Source organism: Poecilia latipinna, unplaced genomic scaffold, assembly GCF_001443285.1.
Source record: "Poecilia latipinna isolate Pla-1442-1.1 unplaced genomic scaffold, P_latipinna-1.0 Scaffold322, whole genome shotgun sequence".
In the NCBI taxonomy this organism is placed as follows: domain Eukaryota; kingdom Metazoa; phylum Chordata; class Actinopteri; order Cyprinodontiformes; family Poeciliidae; genus Poecilia; species Poecilia latipinna.
In genome coordinates this window covers 369,525-388,935 of record NW_015112938.1, presented here as the reverse complement: position 1 = coordinate 388,935, position 19,411 = coordinate 369,525, and the positions used below count along the sequence as shown (strand labels likewise).

The 19,411-nt window shown below is 39.0% G+C and overlaps 1 protein-coding gene across 10 annotated transcripts in view; it reads left to right on the top strand.

Annotated features, from left to right (window-relative positions):
- The window catches only part of LOC106949063 (unconventional myosin-XVIIIa), an 80,395-nt gene that overhangs the window by 38,694 nt on the left and 22,290 nt on the right, over positions 1 to 19,411 (top strand). For 7 of the 10 annotated variants that reach the window (XM_015035067.1, XM_015035064.1, XM_015035060.1 and 4 more), the window contains 15 exons: positions 1,163 to 1,192; positions 1,269 to 1,397; positions 11,130 to 11,273; positions 11,458 to 11,547; positions 11,744 to 11,863; positions 11,956 to 12,070; positions 13,213 to 13,340; positions 14,437 to 14,591; positions 15,321 to 15,444; positions 15,528 to 15,728; positions 15,880 to 15,990; positions 17,294 to 17,398; positions 17,572 to 17,718; positions 17,938 to 18,051; positions 18,960 to 19,076. In XM_015035067.1, the coding sequence (XP_014890553.1) occupies positions 1,163 to 1,192; positions 1,269 to 1,397; positions 11,130 to 11,273; positions 11,458 to 11,547; positions 11,744 to 11,863; positions 11,956 to 12,070; positions 13,213 to 13,340; positions 14,437 to 14,591; positions 15,321 to 15,444; positions 15,528 to 15,728; positions 15,880 to 15,990; positions 17,294 to 17,398; positions 17,572 to 17,718; positions 17,938 to 18,051; positions 18,960 to 19,076 (1,830 nt within the window). The remainder of the gene's footprint in view (positions 1 to 1,162; positions 1,193 to 1,268; positions 1,398 to 11,129; positions 11,274 to 11,457; positions 11,548 to 11,743; positions 11,864 to 11,955; positions 12,071 to 13,212; positions 13,341 to 14,436; positions 14,592 to 15,320; positions 15,445 to 15,527; positions 15,729 to 15,879; positions 15,991 to 17,293; positions 17,399 to 17,571; positions 17,719 to 17,937; positions 18,052 to 18,959; positions 19,077 to 19,411) is intronic. The other 3 variants (XM_015035068.1, XM_015035065.1, XM_015035061.1) reach the window with 1 other exon arrangement.

Here is a 19,411-nt window from a genome sequence, read left to right as displayed (position 1 = left end):
AGTTCCTTTCCTCTTTAAACCTTAACAACAAAGCTGCAGCACAACTTTTTTTTTTTTCTTTGGTGAATGACACTTGCTTTCCTGGGAAGTGTGCCTTTCATTACACCTGTCCCTCTTTGAGGGTTGTTTGCTGTTCTTTTTATGGAATGCTGCCAAGCCCTGTCCCTTCATCTCACCTTTTTTTTTTTTTGCCACTAGCTACCCAAGAGACTCTTCTTCACATGCTGACAGCAAGACAGTATTTCTCTCTTTTGTTTCTGGTCATTAGAGCAAATTCTTGCTACTGATTTTGCACCATGACCCTCGTACAGGTACCCACCGTAAACATAGGATTGGACCTCGGTTTCTAAGCTATCAGCTAGAAAGTAGCTCTCAGCTAAGACTGAAATACAAAAGAAACAATAATATATATATATAAAAACAAAAAAACAGAAATGTCGCCACTCTTTTTAAGCACATAAGAGAGGAAGGGTTTGGAGGCAGCCTTACATTGGGCACCACAATTCAAAAAGGCTCAGTTGGCCATTCACAAAGCATGTTGTTGGCGTCATAGCAACCTGTCTCACTTGCATGCCAATTACGCCAGCCCCAAAGAGGCTTCCAGCAGTGGATTCAAAGCTCTGCGCAGGATAAAATCTGCCTTCAGAGATAGCTCTGTGTAGAAGAACAGCCTAGCCACCCGCATTTTACAAAGTACTGCATGCATCTAATGTTGAATGGTAAATTTCTGCCCAACTATTGAACCAAATTAAAACATAGTATTCTCTGTTTTAACCAAATACATTTCTCCTCCCAATTTTATATTTCCCAAAACACATTTTGATTTACCTTTGAAGCATTTTTACATGTGTAGAGTACCAAAAAAAAAATATTATTGTAAAGACTTTCTTGCCTTCATGTTTGATGCACTGGCAGTACTTGATCCTTTGAAGTATAGAGGAGCCCAGAGCCTGTTACACTGTGTTGCACCTTTGGCCTAGATTAAAAACAGACCATGCTGATTGTCCAAGATAATAACTTAATCTCTCCTTTATCATTTGGATAAAGCTCTTAGGACTGTGGATTACACCTCTTCTTATTGATTTCTTTGCTTCAGTGCGTTTATTTAGTTTTCCAACTCACCTTTGTTTTAACTTTGCTGCTGTGCTTCGCTTTAAAGCAGGCCGCTCACTCTAATTTTCTCTTGGCTAAAGTAAGCACCGAGTGATCTCTCAATAATGTTTCCTTTTCGCTAATATGCATTTGTGTGACATTGTTTCTTTCTCCAGTTGTTTTTCAGAGCTGGGATTTTGGCTAAGCTGGAGGAACAGCGGGATGAGCAGACCAAGCGTAATCTAACTCTGTTCCAAGCTTCCTGTAGAGGCTACATTGCACGGCAGGCCTTCAAGAAGAGGAAGGTATGAACAACACACCTTTTATATGTAATTCATGTCTTCAGTTCGATTTGTTTATATAGCACAAACCTAAAAGGCACTTAATGAAAAGAGGTCCCACTGATATCCACATGTACATAATTAAATTTGCTCCAAATTCAGTTTAATCAGTTTGGATGTAAACACCAAAGCACAAGACCAGGGGTACTTTCTGTAAGAAAAACACAAAAACAAGAGAACACAAATTTAGTACCTCTTTCATGTTAATGTCAGCAGTAGCTCCATCCTGGAAAGAGATGCAGCTAAATTAAAATGTTTTGGTGTCAGTGGTACTAATAGAATTACCAAACTGAATTGCAAAAGTAGTTCTGTTAATTTCAGCAGTAGCTTTCTTAATAAAAGATAAACATTGAATGAATGGGCCAGGAGTGAGTTCTATTGAAGAGAAAATAAACTAAAACACTGCCAGCGATATTTTCTGTGACAGGGGAAAAAAATAAATCAAGGATAACACACACAGTCAATTACCTTAATAGCCCCGTCAATGACTCTATGTAGAAAAGAGGCAAAGCTAAACACAGAAACCCTGGACGTCCAGCATTTTTTAGTCTAACACTAAAGATTTTCAAAATCCTATTAAAATGTAAAAGTTTAAATATCTTTCTTTTTATGTATTCGAAGGAAACAAACAATATTTAGTTTACTTTGATGGCTGTTAAAATACACATTTATATGAATGCAACATTATTGTATTGGAGAAGTGAGTAAATTAACAGGGTGATTTTGTTGAATGGAAAACCTTAAAGGTGAAGAATTTCTACAGGGCTATTTTGAGGGCCTGTTTGGTCTAGACTTTAGGGTAGATCCTACCAGCGATCCTGCAAATCTTCAACTAATTACAAATAAGCACTCTAAATCTTTTGCTCATAGCCCTGGCCTTCGTGTGATCCATCCAATCATCCATCACAAGGCAGAACCATGGCCATTTCTTCTGTGTGCCCCCAAGAATGCACCCTTATCAGGCATGCTGCTGACTCGCATAGCCTCCTGCTCCACCCCACTTCCATTTCTCTGTTGGCATGCATGGCTCCATCTCTCTGGACTTAATGCATGTCCTCCAGTGATATATGGCACCCCACACTTCTCCATCTCTGTGATTACTATTTAAGTGAAAGTGCTGCTTCAGCCTGCTTGCGATGAACCAGCAGAAACAGAATCAATGCTCCTGCCCTCCATCAACAATGACAATGTGCGAGGCACGGAATATCTTGTTTCACTTGCATGTGATGCAAGTAAGATGATTAAATGGTCAAATTTTCTGTAAGATTTATCAGTGGTGCATGAATATGACTGATCTTTCTTCCGTTTCAGTTTTTTTTATTGCTTTTTTTTGTGTTTAATTTGGGTTCAAAATGTAATACTTATAGTTTGGAACAGTCCTGTGGTTCACGTTCTGAACTTGAAAATTATAAACAGCAAGAAGCCATCAAAATTTCAGGGCAAAAGGGCTTTTACAAAATCCATTAAGCAAAAAAACTAAATATTCCCTCTCCGCCCTCATCCCTTCTGTCTCCCACTAATGTATCTGTAATAGAAAGATTCAATTTAATTTTTTATCTGGCGTTTATTGATCTGAAAATCAATTTAGCTTGGCAAGGTAACATGTTAAATACAGGCATAGCTGTGATGATATCTTCTGCTGATTCTGTCAATTTAGAGGCACACGGTTGCTGTTATTAACTCTGCCCGTTTTATTGCTAAAAATTCCCTAAAATCCCTAGATAAAGCTGAGACTCCTCACTCTTTGACATAAGCACCTCTATGCTACACCTACTCTCAAGATTTTTAATTTATCTCTCACTGAACCGTCAACATTTCCATTGAACAAATAACTAAAACTATAAAAAGTGATTTGCAGCGCAGCTTATTAAGCCTCAAGTGCAAACTTCTCTACTTGTGAGCTACGAATGTTGTTCTCAAACTATGAGGAAAAAGTATGGGAATTATGGTTCTAGAACATTGACCTTTGCTTCAAACAAAAACCTCTCAAGGAAAAGGGCAGTGGAAAAATAAAAGTTCGAAAAATTTCTTCTGTGGTGCTGAGTGACAGATAAATGACCTGCCTAAATATCTGCACAGAAATATTGCTGGCCAAACAAAAATGATGTACGTTTTTCAGGCTGCAGGTCAAATGCAAAGTGTATTTGTCATGCTGTCAGAGTCCTGGCATGTTATGTAGTGATGAGGAGAATGCAGAGGAGGAACAAGCCCAAGTTGTAGTTCATTGGGTTTAGAGTAATATTTTAAACTCAGAATAATTCACCCAGAAAAAAAAAAAAAAAAATCAAATGTCAGCTTCAGAGTCCCACTGTGATCAGTTAAAAGCACAAAAAAATTTGGATTGCACAGGGTTAGTTATAGTACAGGGTGCCACAGAGCAGTGCACACAGAATGAAATTACTGATGGCATATTTCTCCTCCACAGTAGGGCTGAATCCACATAAAGCAAAGTTCTGCAGAAGCGTGGTGTAGGTGTGATAAATACGGTGTTACAGTTGTAATTAAATAGTCATGAACGCAGCTGTGAAAAAACCTATTTGTCAGAGCTGAGTAGGACTACACTTTGTGATGAATGGGGGAAATTAATTGAATGGTATGTACAAATACATTTGAAACTTTGCAAAGACACACAGTTTGGGTGTTTTAATTTCTTCTGCATAGAAGCTGTTCCTTCTGTGGTTTGAGTTTATAATTTTTATATCTCTACCTCAGGCCATGCGAGTGAAAACCCTCTACTGGGCATTAGATCACAGATAATGAGGCTAGTTCTATGTTTTCTCCATTGCATAGATATTCTGCAGCTTAGATTATACCATACCCAACCGAAGTATGTTCTGCTCTGGTAGTCAAAATAAATCTAGATATTACATAGCTTAATAGATAACAATGCTAAAGATGTTCTTATGCTACAGCTAGGTTTTCATACAGGATTCATGCACAATACCATATAAATCTGCTTGGGTGTATTTGCTTCTGATGTCAAAATGTTTACCTAATGCTAAAAGCATGATTGAGCCAAAGCATAGCAAGTTTATATTTATCGTGTATCCATGCCACCCCTGAGTGAGCAAGAATTGGATTTGTTGTGATTTCGTGCAGACACATTCTGTCCATCAGATTAGGTTGTTAATCTTCCAGTGTCTGTCCAGTCTACTCTACATCCCTTCTGCAATTAAGCTGAGACAGGGGAAAAGGCAGTGGGTGCAAAAGCCCCCTGCTAAGAGGAAGAGGAGGAGAAGGAAGGAAGCAGTGGGTGGAACAATCCTCCTTTTCGTCTTGGTAATTTAGCCATTTAAATGTTAGTGGAGTTTTTTTTTTTTCCTCCTTGTTTATACAGCTAAATATCACTGAGACAAGGGGTCCTGTTCTCAAGGGAGGGATGTTGATGTTGTTTCATTTCATTTGACGCTGTCCTCCCCAACACCTGTTTCGGAACTCTTATAATGGAAATTGTGGTATTTTTACTGGCATCCTTGCAGAATGTTTTTTCTGACTTGAAGTCTAACAGACACAGTAATCTTTACTGTATTGCCATCTGCAGCCTGTTTGTGTTTTCTTTTCAAATGCCCTGGTTAAATTCAACACCATATTAGGTCAATGTGGATTCTCTGCATCACAAAGCAATTTTAGGTTTTCCTTGTAATGCAAGTTGGGCATACTCAATTTCCATAAAAACCTTTTTAAAAGATTCGTACTTGAATACTTGAGTTAGAATAGTTCCTCCACATGTTGAGTCGTTGTGTTGATTTTAAAGTTGTAACCTGCAGACAGTTTAGTCTCGTCATTGGAAAGAAAGTCAAACTATTAGCACCACTGAAACTGTATTATATTAAGTAGTCAATAAATAATGAACTCCTTAATGCTGTGTGTGTGAAGCAAAAATAGAGTACAATTTCATATGGCCCTGATGATTAACAGCTCAGTGAGCAGTGGTTAATCAGTGTGACATAGAAAAATTGCAACTGTAAACACTTAAAATCGCTGTACATGCACTCGGGATTTGTAAAGAAAAATAAATCATCAGGATAAGAAGGGGTGTTTATTAACATCTGCAGGAAACTGAGTTTACATTATTTTTAGACATGCTATTTAAGATCAAAGGTCTTTTGCTGCAGATTTCAGTTTGAAGATTTATTTTCTAATTCAGAAGAGACTTTATATAAAACTTAAGTTTTCATAACTACACAACAATTTCTCGTACTTTTCTGAAGTTTTTCATCTGCTGCTAAATTGGGAGCATTTGGTTAGCACAGCTAAACCTCTCTTGAGGTTGAGAGATCCTACCAGCCATGATGAAGCTCGTGGCTCAGTCTAAGAGCAGCTGCTGTGTAACTTCTAATTTAACAGTAAAACTCTGACCCTCCGTGTGACAGCTCACTTGTCAAAGCTGTCGAAAACTACAGACCGGGATTTACTGTTGGGTTCAGACTGATTATGCCGCTTCGCCCAGAATAATCAATACTTATTAACTGCAGTGCTGAGGCTGGATTTGTTAGGTAAACTTGCATGGGGTGGGGGGACAGGGGGATGAGGCTGCAAACAGCTGAAAGCAAATGCTGCTCCTATCATCGTTAATGACTTGTCAAATACATCCCTGTGTGTGCCCTGAGGGGATTTTAACAAGTAAACTGTGTCCTCTGAGTTAATATTAATGTTTATGGACATTTATTATAGCAAAAACATGGCAACAGTTAAAATATGTAAAGCTTTGGTAATTTAAGGTAGATTATTTTAACAGCAGGTCAGCATTTAAACAGGTGATGACAGAAAGATGTGCAACATTAAGGTGATTGTTTTTAAATTTTTAGTTTCGGATGGAAGCACTTGAGAAAGTTAATGAAGAGTTTCTGGCAATGTTCAGAGTCCTCTTCCTGCAGCAGATCCAAAATAGACCTTGAACAGAGAGTAGATCTCAATGTCCTTCTGTACCCTATACATTCTTTCTTGTCTGTTGCCTTTTATAAATCTAGGAGAATGTACTGGACCCAAGTTCAACATCCATCTTCTCAAATTAGAAAATGTATTTAATAATTCATGTCAAGTCACAGAACAGACTTTTTGAAATATCGACAGTTACTTAATTACAACATAAAAGTGAGTGTTGTGTATTCAGTGGATATACCTGTTGAGTCAGTAGACCAAGTGTTGTGACTGCAGGAAAATCAAGACAATGGCTGATGCATATATGTATAAAGCTCTGGAAAAAAATTAAGAGAAATACTTTTCATTATCAGTTTCTTTGATTTTATTTTTAACATTGTTCCTCAATGTCGCCGAAATTCCATCCAAAAATTTAGCATTTATTTGCAGAAAATGAAAAATGGTCAAAATAATGAAAAAGACGCAGCACTTACAGACCTCGCATAATGCAAAGAAAACAAGTTCATATTCACGTAGAAACAACAATGTTGTAACTCGGGCGGAGTTAAAAAATCAATATTTGGTGGAATAACCATGAGGTTTTCAATGGGGTTCAGGGGAGTGGTGCTAATTTTTTTCCAGAGCTGTACATTTTTTCCCCTGTTCACACAGTTTTGCTATGCATTGCTTCCACCATTGCAGCATGCAAATTTATTCCTATTCATCTGATGCATATATGTTAGATACAGTCTCTACTTGCAATGATGTTGTGAAGGGCATTTTTTAATTTTGATTTCCATCCTGTTTATATTATTCTTGATTCAATTAGTCACCACCACAGTTGAGAAGCAGATAAACAGCCATGGTGGCTTATTGAATTGATTTCCATCTCCCCTCCTATGCCCTGTGAATATTTATAGAGCATCCTGCTGTTGAATGTTTGAATAATTATTGCACAATAATATCCTTTTGCACCCTTGCTTTTACCTTCATATCACTGGGAAAAAACTGATAGGGCTCCGTAGCCTCTTGTGCTATTTGAATTGTCCAATCTTAAGAGTTAGATTAGATGGCAATTTGCCTCCGGAACGGTTACCGTCGAGCGGTGGTGAAGCCACTCAGACACTTTCTGCTTGATGTATACAGATGTGACAGGAAGCCCCAATTTTCTTTGATTTATATTTCCTGGCATGTTAACCTTGTGAAACCGTGCCAAGCCCATGTGACAAAAATGACAAAACCACATTTTTTTTCATGTTTCTTTTTTTCCACCCTCTTTTTTTCCTCCCCACTCATTCAGCTGTCTCCTCAAGGGGACATCCTGACATTTTTAAAGTCAGCAGGCACTAACTGTATTGGTTGTTGTCCTTCAGGTACCCTACAAATCTTTTTTCTGCCTTTTTTGCATCTAATCAGCACCACATACATGTGTTGGCTTGCAGATTAAATCATGTTTATGCATCTGGTAGACACTTTTAAAAGCAACCTACAAATATGGATATAACATTGCAATCAATGTCAAAGCTAACAATGAGCTACATGGAAGGTTCTGTCAGAGGTGATTGGGTGGCAGTGCAGATATAAAGGGAAGAGCAGTGGATGAGAGTGCATAAAAGGGGGTAGAAAAGTACAGGGTAGGTGCGAGGGCAATCCTGGGGGAAGGTATTTGACCTCTGAGTTTTAAATTCAAAATGTATCCACATTTTTACAGGAATAAATGTGCTTCATGAGATGCAACATAACTATCAAACCATAAGCAAAAATGTTCTATATGTATTCAGTCCTATAGCAAATGTTATCCTAAAGAATATTTTTTTCATCAGTTATTTTTAAAGCAGCAATTCGAACTTTATTGATTTAATCTGGACTGCAATCCCCCTCCCATGTCCCACTTTATTTTTCTTCTCAGTTTAATGGGGTTGTTGGGAATTCTAGAAATAAATATGCTCAAATCTCTTATTTACTTTAACTTAATAATATAATAATATTTTCTGAAGACTTTTTATTTTTCAATATTTTTAACAGATTATGTTTGTAATCCCTTTTTGGGCCAGTTTATGCCTAAAAAATCTGAACAAACTAGGATATTTTTATATAACCTGCTGCTGGTATATATTATACATTAGACTCACAACACCAAATAATCTTTTAATAAGATTATAGAAAATTACATTCAATTTGCAGTTGTCAAAGCGAGCATAGAATGTCTGCAAGGTGAGTACAAACTGAGACGTATCCAGTAGTGACAAACGGCTCCTACCAAATCTAAAAAGGTTTGAAATAGTGAAACGGTAACCTATCCAGCATCCAGATATTTATGAGGAACAGTCGCCCCCTGCTGGCCTGGATGTCCAAAGTAGGGGCCGCATGCCTCTGACTGGATTTGAATATATTCTTTCTTGATTTTTAAAGGCAGATCCTATGAAAAAAAGCAACTATAGCAGCTTTCAGAAAAATCTGTCGTATAGAGCTCCAGGTGCTGTCATTTTTTGAAAGGCATTATTTTCAGTAAAAAAAAAAAAAAAAAATCATTTGTACCCACGCTTGCTCTCTTACAAATACATTCCAAGGTCTGCGTGCCAATTTTCACTACCTAGAATGCTTTGTTTCTTAATCTTGGTTCACAATTGTAACTCATCGCACAGTCATACAGTTGTCACACCGTCTTAATTTGATATGAGAACCAGAATGATTATCCATGGTGCTCATGGAGCCTAATCTTTTGTTTGTTTCCCTTTCTTTTTAGACTAAATATGACAAGTGAAACCTGCTTAAATCTTCTGCCAGAGAATTGCTGCATTTTGTTACACGTTGAAGCTTTGACTGTGTGACAAATCCTAATTGGTTATAGAGAGTACCTTCAGGGCAAAACGTACCTGATGCTGCGAATTGTGTTGCTCTAATTGGGTTTGCCCATAATCTGCCACTGCTAGAGAGCCTCATGCATAAGCAGCATGGAAATCGTGTAATACTTGGAATGAGCTGCCGACATGTTTGATTTAATTAATCAAAAATTAGCTCCCAGCCTTGGAACGCACTCTGTGGAAACTCTCCAGAGGAGGCAGGCAAGTCCTGGGATAACTGCTTGGCTATAAACAGGCAATCAAACACATTAAAGATGCAGTGTTTTTGGGATTCAGTTTAACAGTGTTGAGGACGAGAGATTACTGGTTGATGAGTTTTATAATGTCTCTGCCCCACTGTATTCTTTTTTTAATTATTTGTCTATGACATTCTCTTTTCTTTTCTGCAATTAAATCATTAAGAATGTGTGGGAAAGAAAAATATTGCGTCCCCTGCACATTTTTCATACTACAAGCATAAAGTTAGATGCATTTTGTTGGGGTTTTAATGTGACGCAGTAACACAAAATAGTGGAAATAAATGTTTGAACTCTACTGAACAAACAGACTCATAAAAAAGAGGTAACAAACTAAGACAGGTCAGGGATAAAGTTGTGGAGAAGCTTAAAACAAAGCGAGGGTTATAAAACTGTATCGCAACCTTTAGTTGTGTCTCATAGGGCACTTTTTAAACTCCGTGTAACTGAAAACCTACCAAAACAAGGCAAGAGAAGCATTAACCAGAGAAAAGTGTCATGCTGTGTGAATGTGACAGGGACATGGAAGCCGGTCAGAGTTTATGAGAAAATGGATCCTAAAAGGGAAAACTGTTTCAGCAGGACAATAGCGAAGTTTCCATTAGCCATGGAAATTGCACAAATTGAAATTACAAAAATAAATTAGCTTAATGGAAACATGCTAACTTTGGCCATATCGAAATAGAGGTATTTTGCAAAACTGCAGTGGAAATGCTTTTTTCACATCACACAAGTCACGCGTTCAACTACCAGAGAAAACCACAAAAAAAGTCAAGAACTAGCAGGAGGTTGATGGTTTGTTTTTGATTTCTTTTTCAGACCATATTGCAGCTGGCTCCACCAGTGATCTCACAGCATTGCACAGCTCATAAAACATTGTGTGTCATTCGAATGTGTTGAATTCATAGCTCCTCTGTAAAATTACCGACTACAGTTTACCCAAAATGCTGCATACATAGCTGCTCCTAATTTGTCACTCCAAAGCCTGACTAAGACGCCGATGTCTCTGATGGCTGATAGACGAGCACTAACTCAAAGAAGATATTTCATGTAACGGGTTACATCTGTTGCTGCCATGACTTTTAACGACTTATTGCATGAACAAGCTTTATTCAGGTGTGATTTTAATTTCTTAATTGATGGAAACAGCAGTTTCCAAAACAAAACAAAAATTCCCAACATTACTAGAACGTAGACAAATATTTGTGCACATTTGTAAAGGACTGAACAGGTCCTTGAGTGATCACAGCTATTGAGTGATCATATTAGTGCAGTCCCAGTCAAAGTCAAATTGACTCAATTCAGTTCTACTGAGGTTAAACTGTTTTTCAAAAAGAATGGAATAATAATGTTATGCATAATTTTCACGTGTAAAACTTGTATCGTCATAGTTTTGATTTGAAGGAGCTGAATACAAATGTACCTCACCCCCTTAATGTTTTTATTTATAGGAAAATATGAAAATCATTTTCCTCTTAGAAACTATGAGGCATTTTGTGTTGATCTCTCACATAATGTCTTGATAAACTGGGTCGGATACATCTGAGAGTAATGTACCGCAGTCATGTCGAATATAAAGAACATGCACATGATTTTCATCTCGAGTTACTAGTTACTAGCGTTATATACTAATGCCTGTGTCCCAGCCTGTTCAGTTCTATTTTTATCCAGTGCAACAAATGCTCACAATCAAGTTGGCGAGTCTCTGTGGTAACTGCCTCTCCATATGTGTTCAGATCCAGGACCTTGCAATCAGGTGCATTCAGAAAAACATCAAGAAGAACCGTGGTGTGAAGGACTGGCCTTGGTGGAAGCTCTTCAGTACAGTTCAGCCTCTCATTAAAGTCCAGCTCACCGAGGAGCAGATGCGAAGCAAAGACGTGAGCAAGCCTCTCTATCACCTTCCCCCTACTCACCCTACAGATTCTGCTCAATTGCACAGCCTGATTTCACTATCTAAACAGCGTCACCTGGCACGCCTTCACACGTCCTGAATGACTTAATAATTCACAATTTACTCGTAGCATGACGTGTAAAAATCTACCGCTGTGATCTGTGCTCCAGGAGGAGATACAGCAGCAGAAAGTGAAGCTGGAGAGAGTGGAGAAAGAGCGGAGTGAATTGAGACTGAACACAGATCGATTGGAGAGCAGGGTGGGTCTCTTTGTCTTTGTCACGGCTTTCGGGGAGCACCGTGTTTGAGATTTGTGGTGGAGTCTTGCCGCCTTTTTCATTCTGGCTAAAAAAAAAAAAAAAAAAATTGATCAGCAACTTGCATAAGAGTCTGCAGTGTGAGCACACTGCAGCCGTTCCTCTCACGGGTTGTATGCCACTTCTTGTGTGTGAACAGATCTCAGAGTTGCTGGCTGAGCTCGCCGACGAGAGGAGCACCAGCGAGTCGGCTTCCCAGTTGCTGGAAACTGAAACGTCAGAGAGACTCCGCCTGGAGAAGGACATGAAGGACCTGCAGGCACATGCACAAACAAAAAAAAAGACATGAAACACAGTCCATTTTCCCCTTACTAACTCTTTTTCAATCTTGACTTAATTACTGCATTACAGGTTAAGTTTGATGCCATGAAAAAACAAATGGAGTCACAGGAGATGGAGCTCATGGAAGCACGTCTCACAAAGGCGTCCGAGCTCAACGGAGAGCTGGACGATGACGACGATTCCGGTTAGTTGAACTCAAAACTGGCCTTGAAGATAAGTTTAAGGATTTCTCATGCAGTCAGGGCCCTCTCTGCTAACAGAATCAAGGCTTTTTTAAAGCATTTATTTCAAATGCCCTAATTGATTGTACTTTTGACACCAGCAGCAGCCTGACTAAACCTCCCTAATGGGCATGTCAGCTCAGGTCAGTAACATAAATACTGAATCGCAGTTTGAAAATTTCCCCTACACTAATTGTAGCTGCAGGAATGAGTCCTTTGCTCGACTGTTACAGCAGGAAACGTGGCAGTAATACATTTTTTGCAAAGTACTGCTGAGGATATTTCCCAAGTTTTGGGTTTACGGCTTGCGGATTAAGATGTTCACTCCCAGGCATACAACTAATGGCCACTGATTGGTGTCCCCCCCCCTTTTCTGCAAGAAAATGGAGCGCCTGCTGAGAGCTTTTTGTCTATGGGGCTTTATTCCCCCCATGCAATACCGCCCCCTTCAACCCACCTCAGCAGACAAGCCATTACAGAGCATATCAGAATTCTTAGATGAATGAGAAAGTAATCGTTGGGATCAGAGCTGGTGGCCCTGCAAGTTGTCATTATGCTATATATATGCTAATGAGCAGCACTGATGGAGGAGCCCGTGTTGGTATGTGAAGGAGAAATGGACAGCCTCAGAAATGATAAGGCTTGGAAATGAACCCGAACCTGAATGCCTGCCTGGCCGCTGTTTTAGTTCTGATAGCCTGTGACAGCTCCAGAATTAGGGTCGGCGAAGAACTGCGGAAAGTGCCACTTAGATGTGTTCTTCTCTTACAGCTATTGTTGTGAGCTCAGAATTCTTACCTGAGGTTTATTCAAGATTATGGTTGAAACGCAAAGGCTGCTTTGTAGTTTCCTGTGGAATTTTTTGACCTCGTAAGGTCATGTTTTGATGAAAGAAGCTTTATTTCCTGAAGGATTATATTATGTCGGTCCTTGAATGCGATAACCATCTGAGCCAGTACAGTGCACTCGATAATCCACAGCGTCCATCAAATCTGAGCTTTTGAGCCGCTTTTTGCTGTGTACCCCCGCTAGGCCTGCATTAAACGCGGGAGACACCCAAAATGTCACAAAGACATTTTCTGAACTGAGCGCCTTTTTTCTCTAGGAGGCGAGTGGCGGATAAAATACAATCGAGCCATTCGGGAAATGGACTTCACCAAAAAGAAACTCCAGCAGGAGTTTGATGACAAGCTGGAGACGGAACAGCAGAGCAAAAGACAAGTTGAGAGAAAGGCAAGAAAGAATAATGATGCCTCCTCATGTGACTTTGTCTATTCTAATGTGCGGCATTGATTCACAGTAATCTTTAAACCTAGAGATGCACCTAATACAATTTTGTGGCCAGTTTCTGATCTCCGGATTATCTGAAACTTTGAACTGCAAGTACTGATTTTAGCTGATTCTGATTCCTTATCAAAGACTCTGATGTGAGAAGACATAAAAACGGCTTGGAAAATAATAGTGTTAGCCTATTCTGCCCTTAGCTATTATTAATTATTAAAGATGATACTAAAGGTAACATCAGGTAATGTAAGTGAGAGAGCGCTTGCTGTAAACAGTGTTTTATAAGGACCAAGAAAACCTTTCCATTGGCATTGCGAACTCTCTTTAGTGTCTTAAATTAGTCTTTAGTTCTGTCTGAGCAGTAATCACAGCTTGCAAAACAGTGGTTTGCACATATGTAGACCACAAATCATTCATACCCAGGTATGTTTAGTCTTAAAGTGATCTTTGAATTTTACCAACACGTAACAGTCTGATGGAGAATCAGTGGAAGGAGCGAAAGGTTAGGGTGATGGCAACGAGGCGTTGCAACTTCAAAGACTAAGATGAAAGGTAAATACACTAGTAAAAATATGCAAAAATCTGCTGAGCATGTAATGGGAAGATTTTTCTTATATATATCAATGACGACTTTTACAATGATTTTTGTCACATTTTAAAAATGTGAATAAAAATACATTTTGAAAGTACAATTTAAACCATTTAAAAAGTACAATTTACCAAAAATATTTTGAATTTTTCTTCCTGTATTTAAAAAATATATATCTTTTTTAACATTTTTTCCCAAGAATTGATACTCCCTTTCAGTGTTTTATTTCACATCAAATGTAAACTTATTGGTTGATTGAAAGTAAGTTTATATCTAAATTTGCCAGGAGTGGTTTTTCATCAGTCAGAAGTGGTCAAGCCCAAATTCATGCAGTTCCAGCTTCCTAATTTATGGGTGCATCTCTATTTAAAGTCCATTAATGTATTTCACGGTGATACCTATAGTGCTATCAAAAAAGAATATTTGTGCTAATATTTCTGTGTGTTCACACTGCAGCTGGCTGATTTGCAGACAGATAATGAGGATCTGCAGCGCTCTGTGCAGCAGCTGAAGAAGAAGTGCCAAAAGCTGACTGGCGAGCTGCAGGACACCAAGCTTCATCTGGAAGGCCTGCAGAGCCGCAACCACGATTTGGAGAAAAAACAGAGGAAGTCAGTTTCAAATGTGCTTCGCCTCTTCCGTGTTTTAATTACCAACACACAGCTCAGAGAATTTCGAGCTCCGCTCTTTCCCGGGATTGCCCAACGCGATAGCCCGCTCACATAATGCCCAAGTTTTCTGTAATTCAAATAGTGGCTGGGATGGTCGGTAATCTGCAGAATTGCATTAGTGGAGAAAATGACTTAGACTTTAAGCACTTAAGAAGCTATCGCTGTGGTATAATGTGATCTCTCCCCTGTGGCTAATTGAAGATGCTCTGTGGGTGAAATTATTTTCAGCTGCACTTCAGAGGGAAATACAGGGAATTACGACGAGCTGTCAGCAGGAAACACTTAGCTGTTAAGTTCACTAACAATAAGTGTTTCTGGCTGTTAGGATGTTGGGAAAAAAAAAAAAAAAACATTTCGGAGACGACTGAATGTCATGGGGAAATTTTTAGCCAATGGAAGGAAAAGTGTTAGAGAGAGATAAAGTGAAATGTGAGTCTTTGAATGTGAATGTCATTTGTAGACAAAAGGGAAATACATTTTTACAGAACTAGCTCTCAGTGTACTGTCTCACCATGTCATCAGTAGATTAACAGCAAGATTTTTGTCCTGTATTAATATTTGAAATGACTTAGGGTTTTTTTTCCCAATGATATTTTTTGTGCATTCAAGTTGTATATCATAGTGCATGCAGTTCAGAGTTTTTTAATCATCTGCTTGTATGTGCCCCAGATTTGACCTGGAGCAGAACCAGGCTCAGGATGAGGTACAAAGAGAAAAGAGTCAGCGGGAGAAACTGGCTCGCGAGAAAGACATCATGACCGGTGAGATATTTAACCTCCGCCAGCAGCTGCAGGTAAGCTTCCTCTTTCTCCTGGTCTCTGAGTGATATGCTGTAGCCCCGGCGTCGAACTTCTACTGTGTGCCTCTCGTCCGCAGGACAAGGACACAGAACTGTGCGCCGCAAATGTGAAAGTGCAGCAACTGGAGGCAGAGCTGCAGGATCTGTCCTCCCAGGAGTCCAAGGACGAGGCCTCTCTGGCTAAGTTAAAGAAGCAGCTTCACGACCTTGAGGCGAAGGTGAACGATCAGGAAGAGGAGTTGGATGAGCAGGCGGGATCAATCCAAATGCTGGAGCAGGTATACGTGCTTCTGTAGTTTTGAGACTTACTTTCAGAAATTTCACTTTTCTGAAACATGAAACTACTCCAAAAATTATTAATTCTTGCTAATATCGCCTCCATACATATTATGTCACAAGCTGCAATGCATGTCCTTATCTTGCTCTCAGGCTAAGCTGAGACTTGAGATGGAGATGGAGAGGCAGCGGCAGACCCACTCCAAAGAGATTGAGAGCAAGGATGAAGAGGTGGAGGAAATCAGGCGGTCGTGCAGTAAGAAGGTAGGCGTTGCTCATTTTCACTCTTTGTGCATTAATTTTTCTTATTCACATTCTTTCTTCTCTAAGCTATCAATTAGCCATGCCTGTTTAAAGCAGCACAGAGAAACAGACACTGATGTTGACAAATGAATCACAAGTTCATTGTATTTAGTCCAGCATATGTTTATAGATCTTTTCACTAATTTTTGTCTTTGAAACGGAAGCAAAAATAATTTTGCATTATTTGTCATGCAAAAGATGAAAGATTTGTGACATTATCAAGAACCAAGTGATGATAGATCTGTATGTTTTTCAGTAACCTTGCTGGATGGATGTACAGGGCTTTGCAAAAGTGTTTGCAGCTCTTGATCTTTTTTTCCATTTTATTTCTTTAAAAAAAACTTCAGTCTATTTTATTGGGTTTATACCTGATCAAACAACACATTATAGACATTGTGTTGGACATGAAAGAAACATGCACGGTTTACATAATATTAACTAAAGTACAAATCTTATACACATTGTTTGCATTTGTAGTCAGACCCTTGAGTTAACATCTACCAACTGCACTTACAGTAGCAAATCTTTCAGGCTATTGCTTTTTCAGCTTTTTATATTATTCAAAGCACTTTGAACTGCCTTGTTGCTGGAAATGTGCTATAAAAGCAAAGTTATCTTGCCTTACAAAAGACTGAAATGTATGCCCATTCTTTTTCAAGTGGCTGTCACATTGGATGGAGAACATCTGTGAGAATTAATCAAAATGTCCATCAAACCTTTGTAACTGATTTATTCATTGACTTAAAAAGAAAGTCTATAGTGGCCTTTTTTTTTTGTTCTTTTTTATGATTGAAGCTAACCACAAAATCAACCAATTGAAACTTAAATATGTGCTATTTAGGTGACTTCTGAAAGCATTTGGGTGCACTGAATGTTTTTTTCAGGGATATTGGAGTGAAAGGGGTTAAATACAAACGTGGGCCACAGTTTTCTACTGTTTATTTGTAAAATCAAAACAAACAAACAAAAAACAGCATTTGCATAATTTTCCATTCACTTTGTAATTTTGTTGGACTTTATCACAAATTCCCAATAAAATACGTAGAGGTTTGTGGTTGAATACTTAGTGTGGTGGTGTGAATACTTTTGTAAAAACATCTGTGTCTATAATAAAACTGAATTACAAACAGAAGAACATATTTTGTCAGATGCCAGTAACTGTTTGCAGCCCGAAACAGTGACGTCTAACAAGATAGTTCATGATGCATGTGTGACTTTAACTGATATTCGTTCCCTGCGTTTTTGACACTGTTGTGTCCTGCAGCTCAAACAGATGGAGGTGCAGCTGGAGGAGGAGTACGACGACAAGCAGAAAGTCTTGCGTGAAAAACGGGAGCTGGAGTCCAAGCTTCTGATTGCCCAGGACCAGGTACTGCCTTAGCTCTTTGCCTGTGCGGCAAAGTGTGTGCGATTTAAACGTGGGCCACTTGTCTTGATTGGAAATAAAATGCTTTTGAGCCCTGAGAGGTGCTCTAAGTTTAGATGGAGGCGAGATGGTCATGTGTAATAGTAATAACTACAGAGGAGTGATTCGTTATTCAGGTTAGCCAGAGGGATGTGGAGACAGAGAAGAGGCTAAAGAAAGACTTGAAGAGAACAAAAGTCCTTCTGGCTGATGCACAGATCATGCTGGACCACCTGAAGAGCAACGCCCCCAGCAAAAGGGAGATTGTCCAGCTCAAAAATCAAGTATGTCCTCCTGGGGATCGTTTTGCTTCTAATTCAAAAGATGACAGTACTGTAGCCTTTAATAAGTGACAAAAATAACTGAACAAAAGAGGCTTTTCAGAGTATAGAAATTGTAACAGTGAAGAAATTCTTCATCATATCCAGCAGGGATTCTTGATCTCGGCCCACTAACGTTTGTCCTTCGCTTCCTTCCTGCACGTTTCCCGCTGTGCCTCGCAGCTGGAGGAGTCAGAGTTTACTTGTGCAGCAGCAGTGAAAGCTCGAAAGGGCATTGAGATTGAAATTGAAGATTTGCATATTCAAATGGAAGATGTGGTCAAAACCAAGATGGCGGTGAGTTTTCACATCTTTTTCTTTTACACAGTGAAATAATTGAGTGTATGTTCCAACTAATAGCACTTTAGCTTGGTTTTCAGTTTATATCCAACACAAAATGCTTTTTTATCCAAAAAGTAATTAACACTGTTTACATTTTGACCCATTAGTGCCTACACTGTTTTTCTTCACATAACTGAAGCTTTTTTCTGTACTGGTGTGGTTTTTTTTTTAATTCACTTTTCTAATGAGGAAAACCCCCCAGAAACAACAATGTGTAATTACTTAAGGGCCTGTGCATATCAAATTCTCACTCTTCAAATTGCAGCAGGGTTCTCATTTATATGCATACAAGAGGCCATGCTGGGATATTAAAATAATAAACGCCCTTTGGCATATGTCTGATTTGAACATTTTGCTCTAATGGTTAAATGAGCTTTGCTGAATGTTTTTCTTTTTTTTTTGTTTCTCAGTCTGCTCATTAATAGCTGTCTCACGAGACTTCTTCCTACATTTTCGACTCATAGACTGAGGATATTTGTGTCTCTTGGGATGACGCACAGTGTGCTGTGTGTCTCCGTTTTGGTTTTTAATTGCTACATTTATGGCAAGGGAGGATCTCGCAAATGTTTTAGATTAGAGAATTCATATTGAGAACTGGCGTTTTACCAGCTGAAACTCCAAATAGGACATCGCCAGTACGCTGCACACACTGCACTTTCCCTGGCCTAAATGAGCCAATTGATTATCTCCAATTGGTGTCATCCTCTAGCCAGAACCCTGACAAGACTGTGTTTCAAAGCAGGGAGATGAAACTCTGGGACTGCTCTGGCTTTGGCTAATCACCGTTTATCATATTTAATAGCTCATGAATAAATCCTGACATTTTGTGCTAAGGTGTGTTTTTCTGTCCGTTTGTCACTTAGCTGGAGGAGCAGGTCAGCCGACTGCAGAGAGAGAAGAACGACTTGCAGTCTCGCATGGAGGAGGATCAGGAAGACATGAATGAATTGATGAAAAAGCACAAAGCAGCAGTTGCACAGGTAGCTGAGCCTTTGAGAAATTTCAATCATCTGTTTGAATGGATTTGAAATGTCACCGCAAACACCGGTAGTATTCTTAAGAAACGGGCCATGAAAAGATTTATGACCGGTCTACAAATTAGCACAGGTTGAGGTCTGGGAAATATCAACGCTAATTAGTCAAAACAAACAGAGAAAAAGTGCACTAAAGTCAAGCAGACCAGACCAAATCAAGTCGGACAACACACCATCTGGTTAAAAAAAAAGAAAAAAAAAAAAGAAAAACCCACCACCAGAACAAATATGCATTCGGTCCAATGATGTTTTGTTTGTGTCCATTTCGAATGCATCTGTTA